The 27,243-nt window shown below is 48.7% G+C and overlaps 1 protein-coding gene across 1 annotated transcript in view; it reads right to left on the bottom strand.

Annotated features, from left to right (window-relative positions):
• The window catches only part of GNAO1 (guanine nucleotide binding protein (G protein), alpha activating activity polypeptide O), a gene marked incomplete at its 5' end in the record, with an annotated part of 84,169 nt that overhangs the window by 13,357 nt on the left and 43,569 nt on the right, over positions 1–27,243 (bottom strand). The window contains one exon of the mRNA XM_009703787.1: positions 23,783–23,943. Coding sequence (XP_009702089.1) covers positions 23,783–23,943 — 161 coding nt within the window. The remainder of the gene's footprint in view (positions 1–23,782; positions 23,944–27,243) is intronic.

Here is a 27,243-nt window from a genome sequence, read left to right as displayed (position 1 = left end):
ATTAATCTTTTTCAATCTCATTCTTCATGGCTGCATGTATTGTAGTTACAGGAAAAAAAAAATCCTAGTCTGGGGAAAAAGAAATGTTAACAAACCCCAGCAACCTAAGCATAAAATCTGATAGTGAACTGAAAGCAGGAAATTAAGTGTGCGTGTGTTGTGAGCCCTGATTGCAATCTGTGAAAATACACAGTTTTAATATGACTTGCTATTTTTATTCCCTGAGGGATGAAGGTCCTAATCGGTCCATTGTGCTGGATTCTGTACACGCACATGCTTTTCTGCAAGGGTTTATTCAGCTAAGAGGCCGGAGCATATAGGTCTTGTTCCCAGAACAGACAGGACCAGTCACCTTTGGGAGAGGCCTCTCCCTCTGCTGGGAAGGGAGGGAGAAGGGGGGGCTTGCTCCGACGAGATGCTTTGCTTTCAGTCAGCTGAAATGAAGGGCGATGAATCCGCCCAAATGAGTCACTGCTTCGGTTTGAAATCCAGCGTAGGGCTGGGACTGCGGGAGATGCAGTGCTTGGACAAAATCCAGGGGCCCGCTTAGATGGTGATAATCTGGGAGTATAAATTGGGGTTTTTTGAGGGGTAGAGGGGAGATTTAGCTTTCTAAAACACTTGGATAGTTTTAAAACCTTTACCATTATTCTGCTGTAGGTTTAAAATCTATGAAAATAGGCAATGCCTCCACAGGCTGAAACTTTGGGTAGCAAGTCCTGTATTTCGGCATGAAATGTTTTTGTAGAAGAACCCCACAGCTGTGCACATGCAAATACAATCCATTTTTTCATCCATATTCAAGACAATTTTTCCAAACAACTCAGCCCAACTAAATATAATTTATAAAGAAAAGAGGAATTTGGATGACAATTTAATATGAATTATAAACACAGAGCCGCATCACACAGTGAAGTCTTTTTCACCACCGTTGAGCTGCACAGACACTCCAGTTCCTCTTAAAGAGGGTTTGATGTGCATTACAGGGCCTAAATGCCCACCTCTAGCCCCAGGAGCATCAATCTAACGCACATGAGATGCTTTCAATATACTGTGAATATCAAAAAGCAGGTCTGTGGATGAGCAGTGGTCTTGCCCTTCGATCTCTGTGCTCCTGGCAGCCTGGATGTCACCCAAAGAGGCAGCGGGGCAGGAGGTGACATGCTGGGGGCAGGGTGGGAGGGCACCCATTCAGGTGTCAGCCAGAGGACGGCAGCTTTGCCCAATGCAGCTTGCAGAGAATAAAGAGTTAAGAGGAGCTGTGCAGTTGCAGGGAAGGAAAAGACACTGTTGTCTTTGGTGATACGAGTTTACTGGTGAGTGCAAGAAGGTATGAGCTGGAACCATTCACATAAGATAGCCGTGATGTCTAAGCTTGATTTTCTCTTTCGGTTTAGCTAAATGTGATTTTTTGTTAATGTAGAGTGTGCATTTAGTCCCCGTGAGTAACCCCATTACACCAACTTGGTAGTGAGCACACTTCCGACTATGCCTCGCCAAAGCACATCCCGCTTGGTCTGAATGCCTGTCCTGCCGCTGGAGATGATTTCCCTGCGGCATCAGAAAGCAGGAAAAGGTTTTTTTCCATTTGTGTCCTGGAGGGAGTGCTCTGAGCCAGGGCCCCGGAGCAGAACGCCTGCTGGGGCTGTGCACTCTGCTACCCCAGAAAACTCATTGCCATTGCCTTCCGTGCCTGTCTCGCTAGCCTGGAAAAACAAACAGACAACCAAACTCTATGCTAAGGTGAAAAACAAACCTCACCCTGCTCGCATCACGTATTTTGGCTACCCATCATATTTATCATTCATTTTTGCTAAAGAATTGCAAGAATCACGTCACCCAGGGAAAAGTATATAAGCTAAGCAGGCTTATTTTTGTTGTGCCCTTTTTCAAGCATTTAAAGCCATTGTGGTTTTGTGACAGATGCTCCCTTAATAGCCTTATGATGGGCCCTGGATGGATGAATGGGGCTTCATTTGAAATCAGATCCTCCGCTGTGACGGCTGAAGCCACGATCACTCATCTATTCACAACTGGTGTCAACTCCCGTTATTTAAGAGACAGCTGCATTTCTTCACTTGTCCCTGCAGACCGAGGCAGCTCTGCAGAGCTGTTATTCAGAGACCCAGGCTCTCCTCTGTCCTCAGGAACAAAATACTTTAAGGTGATGGTAAGAAGTGAAGGTGTAAGAGAGGGAAGGATTTTCTTTTCCTCTCGCAGTTCTTGGTATTACCTTGAAGACCTTTTATCACTTCCTTCGTCTTCATTTTCTGTATTTTGCTGTGATTCAGCTCTCTTCAATTTAACGTTCCCTATTAATTATTCTTGCCTTTGAGATCCTCCTTTAATGTTGGGAGTGCAGCAAATGAAGAAATCTACTGCAAACTGGCCAAAAGACTCGGTATTGCAGCAGCACAGTGATAGAGTACTGTAATTACTACCTTCAACCTGCGATGATTCGCTTGTGAACAGCCACATCCTTTAAACCCCAGGCCGAGTGCTGGGACTTCAGGGGGTTGGGTTCTCACTCTCGCTACCGGCATGCACAGCCTACGGCTCTTCCACGCGGCATTCCCCTTGGCTGCCCGACAGCAAATTAGCTCCAGATTTGATTTGATCCTGCATACAGCCTGGCTCTGAGGCTTGGAAAGCCTCGCCTGCCTTCTTGTCCTTGTCCATGGAGGTGATGTAGCCTCATATGCCTGGCTCCACCAGAGTTACTCTGGGGGATCAGAGGTTTGGGGGAGCTGATGCAGCCTGCCAGCCTCTCGAGTGGGCAGGATGATAGCGATAGAGTGAGGAGAGCCGAGCAGGATCAGTCCCATCCACACTTCTCCCTGACAGCAACCAGCTTCCAGTCCCAGTTGGGATATCTCCACAGGAACCTCGGCTGGGGGGTCTCTAGCATCTGTCTGAGTGAGGGCACTGCTTCCCAGTGCTTAACGGGTGCTGTGATAGAGGAATACTCAGTATCCCCAATACTCAGCCTGTCCTGGCTTCAGGTGAGCTGAGCTCTGAGAGTCCGGTGCCTCGGGGTCACTCCCACACTAACGCATCCAACCCGGTTGCTGGGCACCCCAGCTCCGACACCTGCTTGCCTACACACCCTTGGCCTTTTCTGTTAACTTCCCTCTTCATCTCTTCCCTCATCTCTCGTCTTTTCCACCGTTCTCCATGTGTTTCTCAATAACTTAAATTCTTTCAGTTGTCTGGGTCTGCTTTTCATCTGTTCCTGGTGGTCTCGATGAGGGTCAACCATCAATTTATACAAAGTTATGCAACATTTTCAGTGCTGGTTTTGAGGCTGCATTCCAAAACTGTTTACTCCTCTGGCTGCTCTCCCCTGGAATGCCTCCCATCTCAGGCTGCAGTAGATATTTTCTTCCCTTGGACTTGGCCACAGCTGAGCTGGACCCCGTTGGTGCGTGCACCCCACAAAGCTCAGCCGGAGGAGCGTGCCATGGCACGGCTGCCACGCTAACATCCAGCTGCGGGAATAGGAAGCTCAGGCAGGCTGCTGTTTGGATGCTGATCTGATTTTAGCTGCTGCTTGTTCTCTTTGGTTCCTGCTGGAGGTATCTCTGGGGCTTCACCGGAGCACTGGTGCTTCCTGCCCATGCTGCTTGGAAGGACCTGCTGATCTGCTGGGTGTGAGCCTGAGCTGGTGGAGGACGGGATGTGTTGGAGATGTCACCTCTTTGGGAACAGGGAAACCCAAGTGGGGACAAACTGCTATGCATGGCACTGGATGACAGCACTCCTGGTATGCCCTTTGAACTGCAAATCTCAAGGCCAAACTGTTGCTGGAGGTAATTAGGCGTTGCAGCCAACAGGCTCGATGACACATAATCCCCTCAGAAGCTGGCATTTGTTTAACCAGCAGAAATAGGAGCACTTCGGAGGCCGTGGAGCAAGTACTTGACTCTCCCCCTTCCACATCATCTTCATTGCATGGTGCTGGCATTGGAGCTCCTTCCACTTCCCAGCTCCAGGGTTTGCATGCTGGAGTGGAAGCATATCTGAAATGACACATCAGCTCTTATTTGCACCCTGCCTTGCCCAGGGCTTGCAGGGGTTAAAAAAAGCTGAAGAAATGTTAGAAGGTTTTTGAGTACACAAGTAACCCTCTAGCATTTATACTGCTGAGCCGAGCAGCTCCATTACTGCTTATACCTTTTATCTTAAATGCTTTGTTTTGAAGCAGATTGCAGGTTTCTGAGTCACTCAGTTTATCAGGCTCAGGGAGGTGAAGCCCGACTATATTATGCTGCTAAAAGCAAAATGCACAAGAAATGGCATTTCCCAAATACAGGGAGAGGAGCTCATCGAAGTGCAGCTATGAAAGGCTCTATAAGGACTAGCTGATAATGAGTATCTTCACTCAGGAATATTGAAAATAGGGAGTAAATATAGTTTCTTGCCCCTTCATTTGCTGTTTCCAGCAGCATGTGGTAGCAGCACTGTTGATGCCAGAGACGCTGTATGGAGAAAGGACTGTTGTCCGAGTTATCCCATGGGAACAGACCGGCAGCGGCAGCCTACGTGCGATGCGTGGCCGAGGACCCCTCCCCAGGCACTCTGCTACCACGGGAGCCTTCTCCCAGGATTGTACTGCCTATGCCAAAGGCTCTGCTGGCTGCTTTCTTGGATGAAGAAGTGTAGCTGAGGTTGCAGGCTGTGGTTAAAGGTGGATACCTGTGGCAAAGCTTACACAGACATACATTCACATCTGTTGACATTAATGGCAATAAAACGGCTAAACGTCTGTTGGGTTTTTCTTGCCTCAAAGGTGACACCTTGGCAGCCTTTTTGCAGGCAGCATCCAGCTCTCACTCCACGTACCCGAGGTGCTCACACCGCGCCGATGTCAAGCTCACGTGCTCGACAAGCCACGGTGCAGCAGCGGCCACAGCCTGGGTCTTGGTCTGGGCCAGGTCTGCAGGTAGGGGAGTGGGAACTTCAGGAGAGCAAGCCTGGAGACAGCGGCATCTTCCCAGCTGCTCCTCCGTCCTGCCCGTCCTAGCCTCTGTCCACGTCTCCTCCATGAAGGAAAAGACTGTGCATGGGATACCCCAGGCTCGTTTTGTTGGCTTGCGTTGTATTTGATTGAAAAAGCAGATCCCCATTTGTCAACAGACACAGCTGAGTCACCGCTGGGTTATTTTCTACTCTGTGTACAGAGGCACTTGAGGGTCAGCTCCAACATTATGTCCTGGCAAATGCTGAGTTTTTCATCAAGGTTGCCATGAGCAGGATCCATCTCATCTAACTCTAGATGCTTATTTGAAGATGTCTCTGCCCGAGCACTCCTTTCTAATTCATGGATGGAAGGTGATCTGCATCTGAGCTTAGCTTGTACCTTAGCTTCTTCCTTTGTTTCACCGATGAACACACAGCTCAATGTATATTTAGCATTAAAACCATTTAATATTTAGTGACTGTAGTAAGAGTAAAGATTCAGAGGATAAGCACTGGGTTTAGGGAGTGTCAGTAGTGGCTCTACAACAGCATAGTAAACTCTTGTAGTATCTTCTACCAGAAGAGAAAAACCATGTGGGCGCTGCTTCCCAAAGGTTTGATACAGCTTGGTATGGCTACCCAAGGCAGCCGGCGCCAGGCAAACACCCAGAGGTCGTGGCACCACGGCTTTTTTCCTGTAGACACCATGCCCAGTCATATCTGCTGTATTATTTTAAGGGAAGGGGAAAATAAAAAATATAAATAAAAAATAAAAATAAACCACCTCCCACTCTCAGAACCCAGCCCTCATCCAGCATACACAGTGGCGATGCAACATGTTTCTTAAAGAATCATCAGTTCTAAAAGGCTTGAAACGTAGCCAAGCAGTGGCACTGCCTCCCTTTAGAAATCAATCCTACCTAAAGGTAGGGACCACGGCGTGCACATGCATGCGTAGAGCCCTCCTGTCCTCCTAACGAAAGCCAGAAGGCGTTACGTGCTGCTCCTCAGGCGCTTCCCGGTGGGTTATGGCAGGCAGGAGGAAGAGACGGTGGGGGATCAGTAATTCAGCTAAGAGGCAAGAGCATCGTTTGGCATTTTCTGAGCCCAGCCCAGAGAAGGAAAGTCTTGGGAATTTGCTCCTGGACTTTAGGTAATGCATTTTGTGTTTCTGGCTGCGTTCCTCGCTCGGCCAGCCCTGCCTCGACAGGAATCACATGAATTACACGACAGGCTCTGCTGTCCTGCTGCTGCTCCTGATGATAAATCTCATCTCATGTCCAACCAGATGAGAATCCAGCATGGACACTCCCCAGCTTCCCTCCCCTAAATCCAACCAGCCACAAGCCACTTCGGGTGCCTGCTTCTTGCAGGCTGCTAACAGCCGGAGTGATGGTCACCACGTCCAGAGATTACTGGGGTTATTTTCCTGAATAAACTCAGTTGGATGCCCTGGATTTTCATTACTCTCCCCTGGGAAATGAGGAGGATGGTTCCTGCTATTAAAGGATGGTGCCAAATCTTGACACAAGGGATGCTACATTGTGATGCGTTTTTTTTTTTTTTTGCCCTGCACTGAAACAGGGCTGTACAGGGCTTGTACATCAAGATCAACTTGACAAGTTGATATTAATACTAATGATAGGCAGGAGGAACGAACAAAAGCAGGTTGGAGTTTAGCTGTCCTAATTAAGAATTGCAGTTTTCCAAGGCGTGACTGGATCCAGAATAATTTTTAGCATCACATGTAGAAGAGCAGAGTCACTAAATAGCAACCGTATAACAAAGGTACTTCAGGACATAAAGGGTCTCCAGGCATAAGCTGCTGGCTGGCTTTGCTCACGGGTGGTGGTTTGGTCAGCAATATATCACGGTCTTGGTACTGCTGGAATAAAAGGACACTGTGGTGCAGTTTGAGAGATCGGAGAGCTCTGGCTGGGGGAGAGGTGAGCTTTGGAGGAAAAGTCAACGCTAACAACCTACTCTGAAATGGTTTTGGAGTGGCCCTGGGAAAGCAGACATGGGCTCATCTTTCTGCAATGGAATTTGAAAATTGGACGGTATGTAAGAGGGGATGATAAGGATTTTTTTTACATATTGACGCCCTTACAAAAGAGAAAAACACTGTGTCTGGATCAGATCAATGACTCACCTAGCTTAACTAGTGTCCAAGAGCGGATGTTGAGGGAAGAGTATGAATACAGGGCACGTATGCAGTACTCGGAGAGTTTTCTCAGCCTCCAATACTTCATATGGATAATAGAGTTTCGAAAAGAAGGGCGATATCTTTATATTTATTACCCCTCAATGATTTTTCTTCCAGAAATTTGTCTAGGTGCTTTTTGAAGCAATGTAAACTTCTAACAGCCACATGTGCAACAAGGAATTTCCCAGCTCAACTACCCTGTCTATGGAAAACTGCCTCTTTCTGGTTTTTAAACTGCCATGTTTAACTTTGTTAATTATTGTATGGGAACAGCTGTGCTCTCTCTCCTCCCTATTCCTTACTTGTTTCTCTGTAGACTTCTCCGCAGACTTCTGCACATCCCCTGTAGAGCATCTCTGCTCCGCTCCCAAGATATTCCGGCATGAAGCTCTTCAGAGCCTTTCACTATACCAGGAAGGGGTTTTCCTCATCTCCGGGATCCTATTCAAGATGAGGAAAGGAGGGAGCCACAGCTACCTTGTTCTATATGTAACCATCTGCTTTACGGTCACTTAATATGTTGCTACTTGGAGAACCAGACAGTTTAACCCCAGCCCTCTCGGAGCTGCTGCATGGGCAGATCTGGTGAACATGGTATGCTAACAGTGGTGCAATCCCTTTTGGAAGTGTTCTGCTTACATAAAGCCTCTGTGATTTAAATCATTGCTTCGCGCAGAGCCGCTGACCACAGGACCCCCTTGCCTTTGTTTTATAAGCAAAAGATTTTTACGGGGGCTGGCTGGATCTTTCCAGCAGTGCTATGTAAATCCGAGCCCGCCGGGATGATGCACGGCTCAGGCTGTGCATGGTTCTCTCTCCCGATGGCCCCACATGCAGGTGTCCTCCGCACCCCGGGGCAGATGCAGGCACTCGGCGATCTTCGGCTGAAGCACAGAAAGGCTCAACAGCTCCAGCCTAGCTCTGGCTTTATGTAAGCCTCTGCTTCCTTCTGATGACCAGCTCTGAAGGACAGTAGCTGAGCTGGAGCAGGGATGAGACATGGTGGGACTCAGCACCCTGGAAGCAAGCAGGATCTGTGCCTAAACCTTTATGCAACGGAGTAAGTGGGTTTGATGCTTTTTTTTCTTTTTTTTTTCCGCTCCAGGACTGCTGTTATAAACCTGCTGACAGTGGAGCTGATGGCTCTCTATACTGTAAAAAAAAAAAAAAAAGAGAAAGAAAGGAAAGAAAAGGAGAGGCTAAAAATAAGCTGCAGGGAGTTTGGGATAATGAAGGGCTTGTTCTGGGAAGGAGCTCTGATCAGAGGATGCAGTCCTGGTGCATCTGCACGAGGTGATGGGTTCACCCGTGCCGCACTCGGCCGCTCGACCCAAACAGAGGAGAGACATGAACAGACCCAGCCCGCCGTGGCTGCGGCCCCCCCAGGTGAGCACGCTGACAGAGGCACAAAGGCTCTCTCACCCCAGCACTCCTTACAACGCATGGTGGCCAATTCGATTTGGCCCCACGGCAATCTCGCGAGCTAATTACTCAGAATTACTCCAACTCTGGAAAGCAGACAGCTGTGACCGCAGATGAAACCAGTCCTGCGGAGTTTAACCTTTTGATCAGCCACTAGCCAGAGAAATTCATCAGGGTGTGCACAAAAGCCCAGGACATCTATTTACACACTTGTGGCAGTAGGGGAAGTAGCATTAACAGCTCCATTTCTAAGCAAGAAGGCAAAAAATAGATAAAGGTGCCGTGTTTTTGTAGGGTTAGGCGTCTGTCTGCGACAGGGACAGCACTGGTGAGGGATTTAGATCTAATGCTACGAAGGAAAGCATTAGTTAATGAGCTCTGTGCTTTCGTATCAAGTAGACAGAGGATGCCCATAGTTGGATGACGGCACAATTACGAAGAGTGGGGTGGGTCTGTCGGGAGCTGACTTCAATCAAGGGCCTCATTTATCCACTCACTGTGCTGAGGAAGCTGCATTGCTGGAGATGGAGTGAGAATCATGTTTCTGGATCTTCTCATCCATCCATTTTCCTGACCTATTAGCAAACTATGAGGATTTCTGCTTTCAAATCTCATTTAAGCATCCCTGTCAGAAACTGTAGGTACCAAAATCAGTCAATGCTCTGCCGTGGACAGATGTGACCCACAGCTATCAAAAGCAAAACCTAGAAATTTTACCCTTGGCTGCATACTAGAAATGTCTTAGTTTTCCCAGACATAGGTGGATCTCTTGGGTGTTTAAAATCTGTGCTATGCAAATGGACTTTCTGGTCTTTCTCAGTGGCTGTCAGACTGAGACTCCTCCAAGAACGGCTTTGCTTGTGGTATTGCAGCATTTTGGTTTCAGTCCAGGCCGGATCCAGAAGCAGAGACACGTAAGGGAAAATTCATGGAGTTTCTCATCCCTTTAGAAAACCTTCAGCTGAATCTTTGTTAGGAGGAGATTTGTTTGCTGTATACCAAAATAGCTTGATCGTTCCCACCAGGGAAGGCGGTCACCTGAGCCAGGCTGGAGGCACATCCTGCTGACCACCCACTTCTCCTTTCTCCCTCTCTTAGGGGCATGAACAACCTCAGAGAGGTCTGTAATCATAGTCTCCTGTTGCCCACAACCAGCCCTGGAGGGTTAGGCTCCTGCAGCCCATCAAACAGCGGTTTGGGTTGCTCTGCAGGAGTGGGCTGATCCCTGTGTCCAGCTGAAGATGCATCAGGGACGTGTACGAGATAAAATCAGTTTGGGATACTCTGTATGGGACAGCCTAGCCGCAGAGCTGGTGTGGCTTTGTGGGAGATGAGCCGAGGACATCACCTCCAAGGCATGTTCCTCCACGAGTCCTGGGGACAGCTACTGTCTCTGCACTTGAGTTTGTGCAGAGACTTTCCCATGTGCCCTGGGGACACATCGCTGCCAGAAGCAGCCTCTGCTCTGCCCATGGACCTGCCAGTGACCACGTCTCTTGGGAGCAAGCTGCGGGCCAAGGTGCTGCAATAAGCCAGGTGGGCGAACCAGGAGTTCCTGCCTGCTTGGTGGGAGAATTCTGAACAAACTCAGGAGCGCTTCACTTCCAGTGGGAGGATGGAGCTGGCCCAGAGCAGTGCTAGGTCTGGAAAACATCAGGAGTTCTTCTAGACAACGCAGACTTTATTGCCAATAAATGCTTTTGCTGAACTTCCTCTTGGCCGCGGAAGGAGAGGAGAGCATCTCGAGCAGATGGCTGGTTAGCACAAGCATCGCCCTTGCCCAGCCCGCGTTTCTGTGCTCTCTGCTGCTGGAGCACCTCAACTCTTGCTGAGCATGATTGATGTGTCCTCCCATCCTCCCACTGGAGCAGGGAAATGTCATTAATCACGCTTGCTTTAGGAGGAATATAAGTATTAAGGGGATAGATGACTCACCTGAGGACATGACGGGAAGTCTGTGGTGGCACTTGGAAGTCAGTTTGGGTTCCCTAAATCGCAGTCAGGAGCTTTAACCACAAGGCCTTTCCGTACTGAGTTTTATCACCCTTAAGCACTATTCTTCCATGCTTTTAATAGGGATTTTGCCCATGTAGGGGCAGATGCTGTAAGGCTGGTAGAAATTTGCTGGCCTATTATAAGAAAGAAATATATTCCCTACATAAAAAGCAGCCTCTAAAATGGTGTTACAATTGATGATTAAATTGTAAGTTAACCCAAGAACTTGAATAGAGATAAATAAATGCGCTTTTTTTCCTGGTGAACAAAGGCGGCTGAAAATGGATGTTGTCATGTACTTTTCTGCTCCATCCAATGTAATTTCATGCATTCCTATATGGCTTTTGATGAGTTCTGCAGATCAATGACGCTGCATTTAAACACAAGCTAAGCAGTAATTACAGATGCATGCAAGATTTATTCATCTGGTGGCACTGCACCAGCTGATGGAAGGATCAGCCGTATCCAATCAATGTTTGAAGCTTCTCAAAATAAAGAGCTTTTTGGCTCCCACTGCAAAGCGAAAATAAAAATAACCCCCTGAATCCCAGGAGTGCCCCCTTATATCCATACAGGGAAAGCTGCAGGCTGGGTCTGGGTCATATCTGCACTGTTGCTCATACTAGGTCTTGCTTTTGCACACCCATATGGGTTGTTCACGTTGGGTCTTCTTCACGCACTCACTGCATGACCCGCTTGTTCCTAGGGCTGAGCATTGGACTGATGAGATTTAAGGCATAAGTGAGGAAAAAGGAGGAAGATGAGCAGTGTGGAGGAAGGGACCAGGGAGCAGGCAGCCAGCGTTCCCCGGGATCATCTCCCATGTGCCGGAGGGCATCCAGGCCTGGCGTGCACAGGCAAGGAACCAGCGTGATGTGCCACACTGTGGCGCAAAGGAAGCAGCTGGGGACCGCAGTCAAAACCACGGAGGTGCATAACGTGGCTCTGTTGTTATGGGAACACGTGGCAGGGAATGTAAGGTAGCACGCTTAAAGGCAGATACTGGATTTTGTACAATTTTTCTTCAGGTTTTCCCTGTTGATGTGGGCTATACATCCATATAGGAGTTCTCCCCTCCCACGGAGCAAAGCTGCTTACTCCCTATGGTCACTGCGAGATGCCCTGATGAGCCAGGGAGTCCCACTCTGCAATGCTCTTTGCTGAGACTCCAGACAGGGTGCTAGTGCTAATCCTACACCCAGATTTCTCGTCAAGCTGGTGGAAAGCAGGAACACATCAAGCAGAGTCAGCAGGGTCAAAGCAAAACCTACAGCTCTCCCATGGTACTTCTGTTCTGCGGCAAGGGAAGATAAAGAGAAGGATGAATGGACTGAAGCAGGCAGACCAGGGGTTTGGGCAGCTCTTTCAGACACTCACATGGGTGCCTGCACAGAAGTCAAACTCGTGGTGGGATAAACAGGTTGTGTAGTGACCTCTGTGCATTTAGCACATTTTCTATTTACTACCAACTCTTTTAAGCAGATGCTCTTAAGTGTCCCAGAGTGATCACAGATGTCTGAATGAACAGAGCACGGCTAAGCCTCGCTGCCCTGCCTGTGTGCTCCTCTTCAAAAGAAGCTCTGCTGGTGCTGGGAAGCACAGGGAAGCGGGAAACCCATCTAGCCCTGCCTGGAGCGCAGCCGTAGGTGGGAAGAGGTTGCTGAGCGCTACGCCTGGGATGTCCTGCGCTGAAAGCTCCGTTGGGACTTGTACGGCCACTGCTGCATGCAGGTGGGACCCAGTCGAGACTTTGGATCACGAGATGCAGCTCTTCATCGTAGGTGAGGGAAGAGGTTCTTATGTCCTTAGGGTTGTCCCCTGGGCAGGATAGAGGTAGCTGAGCTCCTGGGTAGAAATGCATAGCCTTTTTTCCTGAGCTTATTTGTAACTTCTCTATTTGTGTCATTTCTTTGTTTACGTATTTTTGTTCAATGAGATACTCCTCTGGGGATTTCTTGATGCAAAGTTGCTGCTTCCAATGTTCGTTAGTTTAATTTGAGCAAAGATTTTTACCTGGCCTCTGTTACCAATTCCCAGCTCTCAGCAGCGGTTAGCTAGTGACAGCCTCCTCTTTCTCCTGTTCCTGCCCCTTGCAGGTTTGGCCTCGCTGTTCAGCACACTCCCTGGTGCAGTATTTCTCATGCTGGGGATTGCAAGACTGTGGAGCTGTTTAACTGAAAATGTTTACACTGACATTAACGCTGCTCAGTAGGATGTACTGGCTGGTATTTTCCTGAACGAGGATTTGGAAATGGTTCTGATGCTATTGTCAAAGCTTACGTACCAAGAGCAATGCTGACGAATTGGGAAATGCTGATTTCTGCCTATTAAAAGTGCTGTCAGAGCCTCAGAGCTACAGTGACTGCTCACGGGGTGTTTCATGGCCTGGGCTTACAATTTTGGAGCATTGAATTTCTTTTCAGTGCTGGTGCTCCCAGCAAACCTGCCGCTCAATGTAGCCCAGCAGGGAAGGGGTTACAGCGAGGCAAAGTGCATCATAAATCCCCAGCAAGGTTTGGACTAACCGCCAAAACCCGAGCTGACACTTCCTTGGCATGGCTCCACGGTGCAGTTTGTGCCTGGTTTCTTTCTCCCCTGTATCTCTTCCCTCCCCTCCCAGCAGCATGGAGAAGGTGCTGCCTAAAATCTAGGCTCAGTACCATTTCCCCTCTTTTTTCCCAATAAGTTCAGCCCCAGAAGAGAACCCCAGGGACCTCTGAGGAGGTGCCTTCTCCAGGCATTCAAGCATTTAAATGCATTAAACATATCGGAGGTGGGGAAGGTGTAAACATGAGGATTTTGGCACAAGGACCAGAGTTTGCTCTGCTGTACTCCAGCCTCCTTCTGCTCTGAACTGTGCTGTTGTGACCAAACGAAGCAGCCCTGCCTGGAGTCTGTGCCTGCAGAGCGCAGTGAGTCTGTGACCGTCCACAACAGCCCACGCAGAATTACCCTGAGCACGGGCTGCTGGGGGTGTTAGAGGCACATGGGAATTTACAGGGTTTTCTGATGGGGGCTGGCAAAATAGGAGTTGTGGGTTTGCATCCGTGTGGTCTGAAGGCAAGGAACATATCTGGAGAAGTTCATAGACAGTCTCAGTGCTGTTTTTACTCTAAAAGGTATGGATGAATGAACTGACACAGACTTAACACTAGCTCTGTGTGTTGCGGGGCAGGGGGGGGGAGAAAAAAAAAAATAATAGGAAAAGGTCAAAAAATCTGCCTGAAGTGTATCAGGCCCACTGCACTGGCTGGGTTTATGCCTGGCTTGTATGAGAGAGTGGCACAGGAGGTAGTAATGCAGCAGTGTCATGTTGGCTGCCTTCGGTTCCCCTGCCCAAATCAATGCTCATCTCATCAGCACGTGTGTTGGGAAGAACCAGGTATGAACCCCTTGTCAGGTCTCCAAGAGAGGGAGGAGGCAGGAAGGCCATCCCTGGCACTCACCCAGCCCTGGAGTGGGCCACAGCTGAGTGACACGTCCCCACCCATCCTGCTGACTTTGCAGAGCTGGAGGCATCAGGCCGGGGAGCAGCCATGCCCGCCGCTCTCCGCAGGGCTGCTGGTGAAATCCCAAGGGAAAGTACAGCCGTCTGCCCAGCCACGCTGCCTGCCACCAAACATCCCCGGTGACAGGTCTTCTCCGCAATGCACCGCGTACGCACAGCACTGGCCATGCCCAAACACATGCCCGTGCTGCTGAGCCTCGGCCGTGTCTTCTACAAGCAGAAAGAAACCCTGCATTTCCCCCTTTCCTACCTAAAAAGCAGTAGGAAATCAATGGATGGAGGTTGAATATTGGCTCAGCGCTTGGCCTGGATAAGCAAGAAACAAAGTGGTGTTTGCTACAGGGCTAATTAGAGCTATTATATCAATTAGTCTGTGAAATGATGAGTGCCCAGGGCTCCACCAGGCGAATCCCGATTTCGGCAGGACTGTCTTGGCTGAGTGCGGGGACTCTGCTCCCGTGGGGTTTCCCCCGACACCCCCTGTCATGCACTGCCCACCCGCCCAGCCCAACAGGCTCCTGCCTGGCTCTGCTGCTGCCTTCACTGCTCTTGCCGCCACAGACGTCAGCGTCTCATAAATAGGAGCGTGTTTATCGTCCCCATCGGGGAACCGAGGCAACGAGCTTCACCCCGCTGACTGACGGGCACCACAGGCTCTTGGGGCGGCCCCAGGGAGCTCTGCCTTCTTACCGGGGGCTGTGCCACCCTCCCTTCATGGGCACAGCTCCGCATGCTTCATCCCCACCATTGCCATAAAAATTGTGGGTTTATGACAAGTGTCACAATGTTTGCTACATTTCTTTTTTTTTTTTTTCCTCTTCATTTTTGTTCTCTCTTAAAGCCTCTGCCCCTCAAGGCTGGATATTAGATGGACTATTTGCTTAAGGAAATAAAAAAAGACTTTCCAGCTCTCCTGTTCACAGACAAAAGGTTTTAAAGTATAAGCCAGAGGGCTTAGGAAGCAGCAGATAAAAGCAATTTTCCTATGGTTGTCTTAATATATATTGAAAAACGGGGGCTTTTTAGCTAAGCTCATGATTGGTTTTGGATTTAACTCCTAACCTTAAACACCTGAGCATAGGGATGCTGCACTGCTCCCCCTCTTCTAGCAGGGGGTGTGCATGTGTGTGCACAGGCTGGACCCCGGGAGCGGGCAGGGGGGAACGGCAGCGGCTGCACACCTCTAGCAGTCACTCAAATGCCTTTCGGGCTCTCTTGCACCGTGAGGCCTGACGAACCGCACCGCCCTGGCACAGCGCATCCCCTGAGCAGGGGCAGGACAAGGGACGGGGTGACGGATGGAGGAATCGCCCCTTCTGTGGTCCGGGAAGGGGAGTGTCACACTGAGAAACCTGGGGCAGGGAAAGACTGGTGACTGTGAAAACGTGAAGGAGGGGGAAAGGGAGACAACTGCATCCTGAGTGCATGGAGCTTATCTGCCCTGCCTGGCAATGCTTGTTCTGGGCTGGAGTGGCTCCTCCTGAGCTGTTCATCCAGTGAACCATGGTCAGTGGCAGGCAGCTCTGCCCGAGAGCTCCGACACATTGCTGTGCGCTTCCTGGACTGCAGCAAAGGCCCTTTGCAACTATTCCTTCCAAACCGGGATGATTTCTGGAATAGGACCTGCGTCGGGGCGGAGGGCAGCATCTCCCCATCACATCATCACCACTGGTGCCCACAGACCCGTGCGGAAGATGGCTTGCTCCATCCCGGAGCCGGGCTACAAAGAAATTCCCATGTTCCTGTCATTGTTTACTATTTAAGGATTTCAAATGGACAGCGAATACGTTGGGAAACCATACGCCACTCCTGTACTCGCCTCCAGCGTCGCAGACGGTGCCAGACCTGATGCTAGTCGTGTGAAGAAGAGCCATGGCATGGTGGTCCCCTGACAGCTTTGCCTACAGACACACTGCAGAATCACAAGGCTGAGAGCAGCCAGCCGGTCCCCACCCGGCCACCCGTGCTGTGGGGGGACAGGGCTCACAGCCCCTGGTGACCGATGAGCTGGATGCCAACGAGCTGGCATAAAGCAGGAATTAACCAGGCAGAGGGACATCTGCCTTGCTAAAGCTACCCGATTCCCTAAGGAGCTTCAAACAGCAATAGGATGCCCCGAGAGCCTCACTGGTAGGAGACACCCCATCTCCTGCCCTCACCCCTTATGAGTGATGCTGTCTGTCTTGCAGGGCAGCCTGTGACGGCGGAGCTGAGGGCGCGTGGTACGTCAAACTGCAAGGTGCAGAAAGGGAGAGGGAAGCTTGGGCTCCCTGGTTCTGCAGGAGAGGAGGAGCAGGGGCTGAGGGTTCCCAGGAGAGCCTGGACTCCCCGGCTGTGGAGCTGCATCCTGGCATTGCTGTTCTCTGGCACAGGACAAAGGTTGGGGTGAAAGGTGGGAGATGTCAGTGACAGGCGAGCTACAGGGCATGCAGCTGCCTGCTGAAAGGCAGAGCTGGTGGGAGAGGGGGGCTGTGGACAGCAGTAGGGGTAGCAGTGAAAAACCAAACTGAACAGAACAACAACAAAAAAACCCCAATCCTTGGTGGCAGCCTGCCAGCTCCAGCTGGTTTCGTAAGGACATTTCAGCCTAAAAATACAAAAATACTCATCCAAAAAAAGTCAAATCTCTCTGCACTGAATCTGTCACCCACAGCCCTTTGCAAGGCAGGAAGAAATTCCTGTTGGGTCTGTCAGTCGGCGATGAGAACAGATTATCCAGGGTTCAAGACTGCGGTTCCTTTTTTTAGGTTTCCTTGGGAGTGAATGCCCTATGCTGTGTTTATCGGTGGTGCTGGCTCCTCCTCATCTCTAAGCAAAATGTGAAAAGAGAAGAGATTGTGCCCAAATTCTGGCAGTGTCCCCTCCTCCAGGCAGTGTGACTCCTTCAGGTGGGAGCTTTGCCAAAAGTGGGACAGCCCTGATTGGTATCGTGGGTCATTAAATTGCAATTTATTTAGTCAAGATGTCAAGATATACGGTTGGACTTGATGATCTTTGAGGTCTCTTCTAACCATCATGATTCTATGATTCTATGATTTTACTAATTCCCAGACCAAAGACAACATTGTTACGATGCGACATGGCAAGGAAAAATGGCAGGGAGGTAGCAGGTACTGCTACGTCTTTGTCCCCAAGGAAAGAACTACCTCAGTAACTTCTCTGCTCCTCCTTGCAGTGCAGTCTGTGTTATCTCCTGGGTCTTTTCAAACAGATCTTAGAGAGATTTTTTGGGGGGGTAAAGGCAGATTAGGAGGGGGGAAGTGACAACACTATACCACCAGTTTTTGCCTGCAAGATCCGTATCTAAAAAGGTGCTGAGTTTTTCGTGGAACTGGCTGCAGAATTTGCTATTTCAGATGGAAAGGCAGCAAGCAAAGCATCAGAGCTAGTTCAGCTGGCGAATGCTCTCCTGTATGTTCTCATGTCGCCGGGTGCTGCCACAACCTCCACTTTAAAGCCCATCTCTAGCTTATCCTCTTCATGGAAGAAGTTAAGGCGGGGGGGGGGGGGAATGGTGGTGATGGCATCTCAAGTACCTTCACTCAGACAGAGAGGGGTATAGTCCTTCAGAAACCAGGTGTTCACAAAGGACAAGACCTCCTGCTTTTCCTTCTCCTTCCTTTTCTTTAGAGTTTGCATGAGCTCCAGCCAGGAAATGTCTTTTGGGACAGTTCCTCCTTTCCCTGATGACTTGCATGTGTGGTTCAGGAAGGGTAAAGGTCAGAGCCTGGCCTCTCCTCCACAGAGAGGCTGTGCCCCAGGAGAGAGCGGGTCTGGTGGGGCTCTCCTCTGCACCAGTGTCTGAGAGGGGCCAAGCGGGGTGGGCATTATAACAAGTGGTATCAAGTCTTATGATGTTATGCAGACAGTCCCGCAGACCTCTGCTCCTCCTGCTTGTAAATGAGTTTTTTGGTGAGGAAGCTCATTCCTCACACTCTCCTGGCAGTGTTTGATGGGATGGGAAGGTGAGCATTGCTTAACACCCACCTTCAAGATACCCTCCACCCTGCTTTGGGCCAACAGAGGCAGCCCTTGGAGAGACTGCACCCAATTTTGGAGAAACTAGGTCTCCAGGTAGATGAAGACTGAGGGTGAGATGCTGGAGAACATCCAGCTGATTTCAAAGACAATGTCTTTCCTGTTGTGCCCTTCCTCTAGCTCACACTCAGCCCTAGGTGTAGCCATATAACAATAGCAATTCCTTAATTTACGAGGTTAATAACAAGGCCTGAGACCTCTACCAAGTTCAAGCCCTGCTAGACCCTAACATGCTCAGCCTGTCCCCGGTTCCCCCACCTCACACTTAGCAGAAACAGCCCTGCTCCAGACCTGGTACCAGCAGACGTCTCAGAGCTGCTCCTCCCTGGAAATCTATTTGCATCTCATTTGTGGGAACTGGGCAAGACTGGTGATTCCAGTCAACCCGCTCTGGCCTTTATGGGCTGTTTTGTTTTGCTTATCGTAGGGGGAACTTCATTATTCAAAGCTGGTGGGCATATTTACTTACAAAGGTAAATTAAACCATAAATTCAGACAAATGTATCTACATCTCCACTTGTGATGTATTTTCCCTTTCTGCTTTATTGGTGCTTGGGCTCCAAGACACAAAGGTGGGTTGTTCAATAAACAGTGCAACGCAAGTCATCCCAATTAATTGGATTGTTCCATTTATGCTGCTACTCCCTCCAATTAAATGCAAGGGAGAGCAAGTGACAGGCACGAGTAAGACGAGTGCGCAGAAAAACATATTCTAATGCAAAAGCTGTGATGAGAAAATGGAATCTATGCACCTGACAGGAATATTAATGCAAAACCTTGACCTATAATTTTTCTTTCTTCAGTCTGAGAGAGCCAGCAACAATTGCAGCTCATTAAAATGGACCACGTGCTGGCAGTCGTGCATAATGCCCACGTCCCGCAAGCCCCATGGTCTAAAAGTTTGCCTTCGTGAAGCCAGCAAGGCAAATGTTTAGACCATGGGACTTGTGGGACACGGGAGTTATCACAGAGCTGCATGGTTCTGCATGACTAGGAACAGGAGACTGCAGCCAACCCTGAAGATCCCTTCTCCCTTTTAAATCCAGTGTCATGAGAGAAAGAGCCAGGGGAAAAAACCAAAAGACAAACCCAAAAGTGCCGGTTTGGATTGGATCTCTGGAGTTCATCTGGACCATCCCCCTGTTCAAAGCAGGGCTAACTTCAAAGTTAAATTCCGTTTGAAAGTTAGCTCAGGTGGCTCAGTGTTGAGTATTTCCAAGGATGGACATTTTACAGCCTCTCTGGGCAGCCTGTTCCAACGCTGCCTTGTCGGGCTCAGTCTGGAAGCCGTTCACCACATCACAACAACATCTGGCTCTACTTTCTTAACTGTTTTCTCAATGCAAAGTGTGTGTTGGTGTGTGGGATGCAAGAAGGATCAATGGGGAAGGTGACACCATCATGCAAAGACACTTCTTTTGCAAGGAAAAAAGATCAGAAAACAGTCCCACGTGAGTCAGGGCGAGAAGGAAGGCACTGCAGTATCTTATTCTGAGTTTGGTGCCGTTTTTCTATAAGGCACTGCCAGAGGAGCTCTTGAAGATGGAGTGACAAAAATGTTGTCCGGTTTGGGCTTGGTATTTGGCACAGACTTGAGATGTCAGGGTTGCGGTTGGCTCTGGTAGAGCAGCTGACACAGTGGCACCTCTTTCTCCATTGACCAGTGAGGCCTGTATGCCTCTCCAGACACATCTCTCCCTTCGCTCCCTAAGGAGAGAGCCAAAGGCAACAAGCTTCCTAACCCTGACACCTCTGATACGTGTGAAGATGGATGGGTTGAATGCAGGCCTAAAATATTTTACATTTTCACAGTAGTTTCACAGCCCTGGCACTATCGAATGATCTTTCAATGTACTTGGAAGCAAGAGGAGAATAACTTGAGATGGATTCTGGCTTCTTTGTGTCTGTGTACTTGCAAACTGTCTCTGCCTACACATCTTGCAGAGCCTGTGCCTGTTTGGATATGCATACAGAAAATCGGTGCTCGTGTGGATGCTCCGTCTGCACCATTTCCCCCCTGAAGTTTAGAGGCCATTCAAAGCAGGTCCCCATCCCTGGGTGGTTAAGATCAAACTTGCCCTACACACTGTACTCCACTGACCAGGCCAGTTAGGAACTCGAGGCTAGGAAATACAAGACAATTTTAAAATCTGAACAAAAGTAGGAGATTAAGGAAACCAGCTGGAAACCTCTATTTTGCTGATTTTGAAAGCAAAATGTGGGTCACAGATGTGCTTCCACAGACAGAAACTGGCTAGAGAAGAAAAAGACAACAGCAGTGCCCAGACTCTTTGATGATCAGAGGTAGATTTAGCTTCTAGGCATGGAGACAAGAAAGGAAGAGGAGACGAAGCAGGAATAAAAACATAATCAAGAGATTAGGAATGTGGAACTCAACCCACCCATAAATTTGCCTTAGGGAACAATGAAAAAATGCAATAATGAAAAAGATGAAACCGACTGCTACATCTTACTCTCTTCCCTTCTCTTGCTCTCCTTATGGTTTTACTTTTTGCTGTCCAAGACACAGGAGGTCTATTACAGAACCTCCCCTCTTCCTCGGTCACATATTTTCTTTGCAAAAGTGCTGTTTGCTGCTGCTCCTCCACAGTAGCTATGAAATCCTTGCTAAGGACAGGCTGACTTTAGAACCTAAAAGAAGCAAAGCTTTGCAGGGAAGACCACACAGTCAGGCAGACATGCATGGGAGAGTAGAAAGCAATGCGTTCCTACTTGTCTTTGACAGGACAGAAGAGCTATTACTCACTTCTTGTTTAGGCTAATACAATATCAAATCTATTTTCAGTGAAATTAATGATGGACTAGTAAGAGCCATGCTGCTAGCTCTTGCAGGCTCTTGATTAGCCTGTGACTTGGTCTCCCAGGGACCGTAACAGAAGGCCTGTTGTTCGAGCCATTTAAAAAAACTGAAGGTAAGGCACTGGAAGAGCAATGTAGGACAATGGCAGCACTGACCCGGAGGAGCCCAAGTGGTGGTTCCTTAGAAATACCCAGGCATTGGAGGGGGGTTTCTGAAAAGCATTCAGCAGGTGGTTTCTGAGGTGAAGCGAACTGCCTGGATCAGTCCTGAAGGTCCCACCTGTGCTGGCCATGACAGGACCTGGTCGCTTGGTGTCTTTGGGCTTTGCGACATGTGCTGAGCAGCCGTGGAGCGTGACTTCTGACTCCTGCAGCAAACTTCCCTCCTGCCAGCAAAACACCAGTCCCTAAGGCTTAACACCAAGAGAAGCCTGAAATAAGAGTGATGTTAGTCTAGCTCACTGCCTGTCACTGTTTTTTAAACTTTGGGGAACTTCAGATTCAGTTCTTGTCTGGAATTTATTTTTCTCAGCGCTAACGAAAATACATTTTGTAGTTGCTAGTGTTTTAAATCCAATATCAGTGTCAATAAAGATAAGCCCTTTCCCAGGGGAGGGAAAAAAAAAAGAAGAAAACTGTCTGAAATCTTTCACTCATGCAGAAGAAAACAACCCCAAAGCATTGAAGGATTAAATGAAAAATATGCCTCTCTTCACTGGGAGTCCACCGCGCGTAAATAAGTGCCAAGTGAGATCTCACTTGCATCACCATCTGGTGTGATGGCACCAGGGCCTAGAGGTGCAGCCGGATGCGGTACAGTGCCCTGCCCTGCGACAGCATCTCTGCTCCCAGTGGCAGAACCACCAGAGGCTTCGAAACGGCAGCAGGTCTGTAAATGTGTAGGACTTTGTTATCTTCAGCTTCATCATTTGATCTAGCCCAGAGAAAACAAGCGTCCAGCCACAGCACAATTCACAGTGTGGCTAAGGAGAGAGGCAGCACAGCCCTTCCCTGGCAAAGAGGATCGTGCGTCCTCCTCTGAATGCAAGAGATTTTGTTAAAGACACCAAAATTAATTTTGCTGGGCTGCAACCACACGTTGATATTGCTGTGAATACCATGGCACAGAGCCTTTTCAGTCGATGTCTAGAAACTGCTTGTGGTTTCAGAGCTCTTGCTGATGAATTGCCCAGCAGCTGGTCACATTGGGAGGGCTATGCTTATTATTTTCAACTGCTATCTTGCATGGAAGGAAAATCAAAATACTTTCCTCAAGGTAATTGGCTCTAAAACAATTGAAGAATTTTCCACAAGGTTGTAACGCAATTAGGACTGGCATTTTATGTAATTTATATCTCTAAAGGTTTGTTTATGCCATCAGACCCTTCTTTTGTGGAAAAAAAAAATGCTGGCAAGAGAAGACTGATTTTGCTATTACAGGCAATGAAATATAGATTAAACATGGACGTCTACCTAGTAGTGATTAAAAGGCAGCATAATGTCAGGATCATCACTGAGATGTCGTCGCTCGTGGTGAGAAATAGTTGGGTAGGATGCTGTGACACCAACCAAACATCTGCAGGTTTCCCATTTGGTTTTCGGTCAATGCCAAGCGATGTGTCATCACTCGCCTTCTGCTGCAGCATCACAAGAGCAGAAATAATCTTGCGCTCCCTAACTGCCCTGCCAGCTTGGATGGGAGGAGTTGGTGCAGACTGGGGACAATCAGGCCCACCACACAGAACAAAATCATCAGCCATGCTGGTGCTTGGCTTCGTATTTTGATAGATATCCAGGCAAACACTAAGCAGAGATGCCAGACAATGCAAACACGTCATAACAACTCCAGACGTGCATGAGTCAGCTTGTGAACTTGTTGACATGGGACATTGTGAAAGCCAGAAGCATGGACGTAGCATTCCCTTGTCACCATTTGGGGAAGCCTCTACTTCTCTGACTACCAAAAGGTCCAAGGGTATAACTGGGGAAATGATCACTCTTTGCCTTCTTGTTCTTTATGCTTATACTTAACCACGTTTTACTGACTACTGCCTAAGAGACAGTACAGGGCCAGGGGATGATTTGCCTGACTGCAAAAGCTGCTGCAATTGAAATTATGGGAGGAAAAGTTTTAGCCTCCTTGCCTAGGTGACAGCAAACAGATTGTATGAATTACCATTAGAAATGGGTCTGAACTGAAACTGGGGAGGTACTCAATGTTTCTGCAGAGCCAGAGCAGCCGTTTATGGGTGGGTGTCCTGTCCTTATGATAGGATGAACCAAAGCCATGGATTCAGACAATCACCATTAAAAAAACCCCTGGATGTAGACCCTAATGGTAGAGATGCCACTGACTGTATTATGAGAATAATGCAAAGCCACTGTAAAAGCAAAGACTTCCCTTACCCTTGGTTTATCCAGCTGCCTACCAGCACAGTGTATGACTATCAGAAAAGCAAACCCAAGAGCTGTACTGCTATACAAAGCAGGTGATCTCACCCTTCTGTAAACTATCAGACAAATGAAGAAGCCACCAGTCACGCCCATGGGTTGGTCTGCCTTTGCTCACTAGATCCATGTTTGTAGAAACCTACCTTGAGCTGTCTGGGAGCAGTTTGGGAACCTGGCCTCGGGGTCACAGACCTGACCCCAGACTGGCCAGAGGGGACATGAATGTCCTGCCTGATCCTTTCTGCCTTGCAGCAGCCTGTGACACAACATGCACCCTAGTCTGTAAGCAGAACCACTGCTATGAGGTCATAAACTTTAGTTAAAACTTTAACAAGCCCAAATGCCGCTTCTTAACACAAAAGACTATGGACAAGGATACTCACTACTGGGCCGAGTCGTTAAGTTGATATTCCCGGGACCGGTTGAAGCATTCTTGGATCCCAGAGTCTGCCCAGAGTCTCATCATAGCTGACAGCAGCTCTGGAGAGAAGGGCTCTGTGTCCTCCATCCGACTTACGACATCACAGACCATCTTGGCATCAGCCTGCAGAGGAAAGAAACAAGAGGTCATGTAGATGCTCAAGGCAGAATTGGGAGCCAGAGATTTCAGAAACAGTTCACCAAACTGTCAGGAGTGAAGAGGCTGCGTTTCTCGGGATGGGACTTTAGGATCCACACCATATGATCCAGCAGAGAGGGCAAAAGGAGGATGGAGCAAGGAAACCACAAGGAAAGAGGTTATTTGTGCAATCCACCTCACCTCAACAAATATTTCTGTTCAGCAGACAAACTAGTTGGCATTGTATATGTGTGGAGCTTCTGGGGAAGAGAAGGAAATTCATATATATACAAGTAGATTTAAATTGTTAGCAAAGTGCCACATATTCTGCAACGAGACCTATTTTAACCAAGCGTGTAACCTTGGGGCCATTTGTATCAGAAAGGACAGCAGAAAGGCTCCAGAAACAATTTTTTTTCAGATGCTGGTTTATTGCTTTTCCTGAATTCTTGTTCTTTGCTATAAGCCTCTGCTACGGGGGCTAATTCACATTAACACAGACCACCTTGGCTGGCTGTTGTGCTTTGTGACTCAGAGGGAGAGGAATCTCCCGTGGTTAAGGAGTATGGCAGTGAGGGCAGGGCCAGCTGGCCGGTTTTGGATGGAATCTTTTTGGTGAGAAAAATGTGATTTGCTGGAACAGCAACTTTTCCTGGGTCCGGAAGATGTCTCAGATTTAGGATGGGAATGTCTAGACAGCCTTGGGATAGCTGAGTTCAGCCCTGTTGTAATAGCCCACAGGGGCTGATGCTTCACTCATTTGCAAAGCAGGACACCCAAATTCATGATCACTCTCTGCTTGCTTTGCAGTAAGTGGAACTCCCACACTCCCCCAGACTCTTGAAACCCCAGGGGTGTTGGCTAATCTACAGATTTCTTTCATTGCTTTGAAAATGTTGGAAAAGTCTCATATTTCTACCAGCTGAAACAAAACCAATTATTATTGCTATAATTAATTGGAAATATTCCTTATGTGTGCTTACAGCAACCTAGTGAAGACAACCTCTTTGTTTTATTACCTTCTCTCTTGCCTGCTAGATTGAACCTGTTCTTGGACAAACACAAGTGGAAGTCTTCGCCTTGGTCTAAATCAGCAAATGCTGATCAGAAACACGAGTCTCGCAACGAGGAGTGCAGGCAGTGCCCGTGCTTTGCTGTCACTCCCCCATGGACAAACAACGCTTGTCCATCACAGCCACCCATCTCACAGCCACCCATCTCACAGCCACCCGTCTCCTGAGCTCAAAGCCACCCGCAGTTGGGTGTGTAGCTCCTGAGGAGCCCACGCATCGCAGGCTGGCTTCTACATCCTTCCTGGCTACAACGGGCTCTGTCCTGTTCTTCTGCCCTGCCAGGTGCTGCTGATGCTTCTCTCTGATGCTCAGATTTAGCAACCGTGATGGGAACAGCCCAACTGCTGAATGGGTTGCTCTCCCTGGGTACTGTCTGAGCATTGAGAACAAGGCGTTACAGGTTTTGTGGTAAAACAAAGCAGATTATTTCTTAGGTCATGGGTACCATGAGAAGTGGAGGAGTACCAATGTTCAAGAGCACCACAATAACCTAATTGCATGGGTGAGAACGACAAGGGGTATGACATGGCCTACATGGCCAGCATCAAAACTCCTCTGCAGCCTCTCTTTATTGAACACTGAAATTGTTGAAAAATTGCAGGGCACCAAATCACTAGCACTGAAGACCAAAGCTGCTGGAGATTTCAATGCTCAAAGAGCCTCAAGTCCCCTGAACATCCAGTCTTTATGGGCTGAAGAAGTCTCAGTACTGTATAGAGACACCAGCCCATAAAACTTAATGGGGTGGCATCTCTATGCTTTGAAGACTTTATGAACATAGTCTTTCTCGCAGAATACTTAACTTCAGATTTTAGTGCCCAGGAATCCTCCCAGCCCTCTGTACAGACTCTGCTTGTTTTGGAGAAATAGTATTGGTGACTCACACCTCAAAGCCAAGACAAACGAAGAACCTCGAAGAGTTCAGTTAATTTCAAAATCTTGTTTTCTGCTCCGGAGTGCTTTCTGAGCTCAGTGAATATTCATAAATCATCGGTACGGTTTGCCTGCCCTGCTGGAGCTGTAATTCTGCTCTTTTCACAGACTCTAAATCACACAAAACCTGCTAATGGTCAGTCCACTTGGGGCTGCGGTCTGGCCTGGCCCCATTATTTGTGCATGGGTGGTGCAGAAAAAACATCGATGCTTTCAGTCAGGTAGGAAGGAGGTCTTTCGTATGTTATGTTGACTACCGAGGGAGGGATTATAGGTGTAAGTCACAGATCTGTCCATCTGTCTATGATGGCAAAGCACATTTGAAGGTCTCCAGCTGTTATGGGCAGGGTCTGGGCTTCTTCTGAGCTTTGCGGATTTAACTGCACGTTGCTTTCTGCAAAGCATCAGAGGGAACAGCACGGTCGTCACATCTGCTGTGCTGGGAAATAGCTGCCTCACCTTTTCCACTACTAAGATTTGTGGCAGTGCCCTGTGATTTAAGACCCAACATAAGAGAGTTTGAGCAGAAGACACAGATGAACAGTGATGACAGGGCAGAACGGGAGCGACCAGGGACAGACATCTCTGGCTGTGGTTATCAGGTCTGCTCGGGCCAGAAGCGGGGCTGAGCTCGTAGGGCAGGGGATAATTTCCGTAGATGCTCCTCTGCAGTCACTGGAGGTCCCTTCTGGGGATGGGAGAGGTTGCCCTCCCGCAGCGCGGGCAGCTGCCTGCAGGGCAGACCGAGAGTCAACGGGCTGGAGCAGGGGAATGGCTCACAGGAAAGTTTATTGCTCCTGCTAAAGGGTAATAAAAATATCCCAGACTTGGTTTTATTTTGCAGAGCGAACCATTGAACTCTCAATTTTATAGACTAAGAAAAACCAGGTGAAATGAGTATTTTTAAAAATACTCCTGCCTCCTGCCAAGGATGAAGTCCCTCTGTCAAGGAGCATGGGGCCATCCAGGAGTTCAGGCATTTGTTAGATGATTTAACGAGCAATTAAGGATCCAAGAAGAGAAGATACCCCTTTCTTTTCTCACTCTCCAGGCTGCATCTCAAGCTGGGAATGACATTAAAATCTCCAGCCACCCCTGGGCCCAGCAGGTAGATTTTTAAATACTGCCTGATTGACTTTTCCCTTCCCGCCTCCCCTGGGTCTGGCGCTCCTGCTTTTCCCGAGGTGAGAGGAGCCGAGCCTCCTGCCACGCTCTGCCTCTGTACTGAAGCCAGCAATTAAGTAAAGCAAAACAAAACAGACCAGCCAGCCCCCCACCC

This window comes from Cariama cristata, unplaced genomic scaffold, assembly GCF_000690535.1.
Source record: "Cariama cristata isolate BGI_N322 unplaced genomic scaffold, ASM69053v1 scaffold327, whole genome shotgun sequence".
Lineage (NCBI taxonomy): Eukaryota > Metazoa > Chordata > Aves > Cariamiformes > Cariamidae > Cariama > Cariama cristata.
Note: the sequence above shows the minus strand (reverse complement) of the source record. Positions and strands in the feature narration are given on the sequence as shown.